The sequence below is a fragment of the Chaetura pelagica genome, unplaced genomic scaffold, assembly GCF_000747805.2.
Source record: "Chaetura pelagica isolate M959 unplaced genomic scaffold, ChaPel_1.0 scaffold150, whole genome shotgun sequence".
NCBI lineage: Eukaryota > Metazoa > Chordata > Aves > Apodiformes > Apodidae > Chaetura > Chaetura pelagica.
The window spans coordinates 1,929,922-1,934,076 of NW_009952052.1; the positions used below are offsets into that span (position 1 = coordinate 1,929,922).

Genomic DNA, 4,155 nt, shown 5'->3' on the forward strand with positions numbered 1-4,155 from the left:
GTTTTGTGACTGCCCATAAAGGATGAGGGAGTCAAGAATCAGTTTGTAGAACTGCACTGTTCACTGACAAAGTTGGGTGTTCAGTTCATCCTTATCAGAGGTACTTAATGTTGAACTTCAGTCACCTCTGTGTGAAGAAGAATGTGTTTTGGTCAACAGTAGCAAGTCTTGCAAGTAGAAAAATGAATTTTGCCTCTTCTCTGCTAATTGAGATAACCAGTTTCATATCAGTACCTTAATCCGACTTTTATTTGAACTTGGATTCAAATATCAGCTTTAATTTAATTTTCAGCTAGCTTCTCTTTCAGCTTGCTGAAGAATGACAAGATGCTTGATAGGGGTAGAAAGATACAACGTTCACTGTTGATAGTCCATTATGTCATGCTTAAAGCAAAAAAGAAATTATTCCTTTTGAGCATTGGCAGCAGTTGACAGGCATAACACAGTTTATGTGACTGTAGGATTTAATGTTAAGGTTGTGGTATTTTAGGATGAATGAATATGCTGATTCTGGGAATACAGGTGGATTGTTGTTTGGTTTATGCATATGTGAGTCAATTATTTATGACTTAAAATATATGTGCATCTTCACTTTTATATTGCTTGAAATAACTTCAGGTATAGATATTGATAGGCTTACTCCTACATTTATGTTTAAAATGTTAGTAAGAATTTAAAGGGAAAAATTGTGCTTTTAATTAAAGCATTTGCATGCAGTTACGTAATAGAACTTCAAAGTGGTCAAACTTTGTCTTGCTTTTGACTACCAGCTAAATTATTTTACCATCATAAGGGAAGCCCAGCTATTCTCTACAAACATTCTGGAAAACCTGTTACTAAGGGAACAAGCTTTTTTTTTTTTTCAAACTTTCCTTTGGGAAAGCAGAAGCTTTTTCTGTCTCAAAAGCTGTTGGATATGAGCCAAGACCTGGGACTCAGCAGGCTTTGTGGGGGAGTTTAGGACTTCTCCAAGAAGACAAAATGTACTGGTCTGTACTAACATAATTACTATTTAGAGCCTAAAATACAAGAAAATAATGGTGAAAATAAGACCAAGTGGTTTAAAATACACTGTTTATGTGAACTGAGTTATACAACTAACACAGTTTTGCCTGCATATGTTTTTAGGGCCAAAAATAAGTATCTGTGCTGATTTCTTAGGTGTTTGTGAGTTGAATGTTAAATTAATATTTGGGGTTTGTTTACTGGTCCTTTGCTTCATAGTTTCTGAAATGAGGGTTTTTCAGAGGTGCTCGGAACAGCCATAGTATTAAACTCTCACATTTGTGCTACTTGTGCCTGTTTGTTTGATAGAGTCATCACTGCTTTGCAGCTCTCTGAGGAGCACCAGCTCTAAGACAGGAGGAAGATCAGAACCTGCCAAGCAGCCACTTAAGAAGCCGAAATTACCAGTAGGTCGATTTGATGAACCAGAGGAGTCCAGTATAGAGAGGGAACCTCTGGAAAGTAAGTCATGTTATACAAAATTGAAAGCCATGTTTCAAAGGCAAGACCCTAAGATGCTGTGCTGATGGCAGTTGAAGAAGAGGAGCAGGCATTCAGCTTCAGAATCATTTTTCTAAGCTTAATCGTTGTGAAGAACCAGGCAGGGTGGTGGACACAAATTGCAACAAATGGTGTATGAGAGGAAAAAATCTTCAAGCTGGTCAAACATTGTAAGAAGTCACACAATTTATGATCTCTCTCTTCTTCTCTGAATTTGGTCCAGATATCTGTCAAAGATGGCTTCCAGCATAAACTGTTCCATGATTCCAAGAAACATAGCTGGTATTGGTCTGTTATAGTACAGCTGTAAATGGTGGTAACAAAATCATGAGGGCACTAACTACTTTTTGTTATCCAAAAAGCCTGTTCTGTTTTTCAGTCCATGAAAGACTTGTAGGTCTCTAGGACAAGCTTTTTTAATATATCAATAGATTACTAGGAATATCCACATGACAAAATGACTGAAAAATTACAGTATTATCTCTGAAATGGTTTCAAGCAATTTCAGATTGTGACTGACTTGAAAACTGACTTGGAATTGCTGTGTAAGCAGTAATGTAATTCTTGTCCTCCTGTTGCCATAATATGGCTTTAGATTTAGCCATACCTGTATATTTTTTACATATAACACCAGCAACAGTTTATTAGAGTGCTGACCACCCATGGTGTCCTCAGTGGTTATTAGGAAAACAAGAAAAATTTTAAGCTGCTATTGGAATTCCCACATCTGTATAGCTATCGTGGAGAAACCTTCTGAGCCTCTACATCTACTGTCAGCACATCAGTAGTGCCTGGATGTTGGGATGATATCTACAAAAGAATACTAGATGCATTTGTGGTCCTTGTATTGCCAGAGGTGCTCAAATACTGACATTTCCAATCCTGGTCTGGGTGAATTTTTAAACAGGCATCCTAATACGTCATTCTGTATTGCCTGTAGCTACATGAGTCTCCCACCATCACTGTCCTTTTTCTTCCCAGGATTTCTGTTGTTGTCTTTTCTAATTTTCAACCCTACTCCTCATTACTTCCGTTGCCCACCAGGGCTGAGCTGGGGATATGATTGAGGGGGCCCTGAGTCACGTGTATATAGGGGAGGCTCTGGAGAGTCAGCATGGCAAGGGGATGTGTGGGGTACAGTGAACTTCAGGGAGCCTGGCAGTCCAGTGAGAAAACACTAAGCCTGGGATGGTGCTATGCCAGGAACTCCTTTGTGGCTTGGGGATGCCTAGTGGGGTACCCATTGTGCCGTGACTGTTAGAGACGGCTCTGAGTAAGGGAGCACTGAGTAACGTAAGGATGTTGACTGTGAGGTGCAGGATGGTCCATGGTGTTCAAGTAGATGGCATAAGCTGGTAAGGTGCTAGGAACAGAACAAGTACACCTAACATGTAAGCTTAGCGTGTCACTAACCAGATAAAGTCCCATTCATACCTCACCACAGTTTCCCCCTTCTGAAAGGGCATCACAGTGACTTTGTGAGCTTAGGTTAAGTTTTAGAAGGTAAAAAGTCTAATTTGAGCTATTTAGGATTCTATAGCACCTCCTGTGTCTGCGGTAGCTAGTCTGGTGTTACTGAATATCAACTTGCTGTTTCTTGAAACCACACCAGCATATATGAAAACATGGTGTTTTAAATACAAGAATAATAGAATCTTGACTAAAATTCAAGCTAAAATAAAAAATGTAAATGCTTAAAATTAGAGTCCTAAACAAAGAGAAAGTGACCTGGTGTTTCAGATGTAGCAAACGTGTACAGCATACCTCAATGACACAAATTCTCACTACGAATTTATGAGAAACTATAGGACTCCAGTGCCTTTGGACATTGAGTTGCTCTTTCATTTGCGTAACTGAATATGATCTCATACATATTGGTGTCTGTAGTCACAAAACTCTGAAATTACTGTTGTATGACTCTGGGAAATGTTTAACTCAAAGGTGCCTTTAAAAACAAAAGAGCCTTTCAGGTGCCTTATAAAAACAAGATGGATTTTGTATTTGAAAATGAGACTAAAAGGCAAATATTCCTGATGGTGACATCTTTATATTTGTTAACATTATATGAATTTTAATGAACTTACCCTGTGGTTTTAGAATTCCCTGATGGCATCAATCCTGTTACAAAAGAGAGGGGTGGACCTAGAGGCCCTGAACCTACACGCTTCGGAGACTGGGAGAGAAAAGGACGTTGTATAGATTTTTAATGTATAAAAGTGTCTGTATTGCCAATAAAATATTTGTAGTTGTTGAAAAATATAATGTACAGAAAGGCTGGAACTGGCTTTGTTGTGAAGGTTCTTGTTTTTGTCATGCTTGTGGTGAATTTTCTGAGAGGTACTATGTAAATAAACATGATGGCTGCAACTCAATTTCAGGAGCTGTTATTTGCTCAGTGTGCACCCAATTTTTAATGCTATTTACACTGTGCAAGTATAAATGCAAGTATAGTGATGTGAAATTGGTAGTCAGAGCCTCACTGCAATGTGTAAGGGCTTGGAGTTCTTTATGTATTTAAATATTTATGTAGTGGCTTAAAGCTGCTGAAGGAGCTTTGCAGTTCATGAACCTAGATACCGTTCCTCAAAAGCACAGCCACCCCTGAGGAGATCAGTATTTAGCTGATGTTTGCATTTAGTATAGTGCTGT

General features: G+C 38.6%; 1 protein-coding gene across 1 annotated transcript; it reads left to right on the forward strand.

Moving 5' to 3' along the window:
* The first annotated feature begins 107 nt into the window (after positions 1–107).
* Positions 108–3,713, forward strand: LOC104393790 (chromosome unknown open reading frame, human C6orf57). The gene is made up of 3 exons (XM_010003315.1): positions 108–165; positions 1,315–1,467; positions 3,604–3,713. Exons 1-3 carry the CDS (start codon positions 108–110, stop codon positions 3,711–3,713), a joined length of 321 nt encoding a protein of 106 aa, XP_010001617.1.
* Positions 3,714–4,155: the final 442 nt, after the last annotated feature.

Bases quoted from the DNA above. Each gene is read 5' to 3' on its own strand.
- LOC104393790 (XM_010003315.1), top strand. From the start codon at position 108: ATGTTGAACTTCAGTCACCTCTGTGTGAAGAAGAATGTGTTTTGGTCA. The intron at 166-1,314 runs GTCTTGCAAGTA...TTTGTTTGATAG, and splicing joins GTTTTGGTCAACAGTAGCAA to AGTCATCACTGCTTTGCAGC. The intron at 1,468-3,603 runs GTAAGTCATGTT...CTGTGGTTTTAG, and splicing joins AGAGAGGGAACCTCTGGAAA to AATTCCCTGATGGCATCAAT.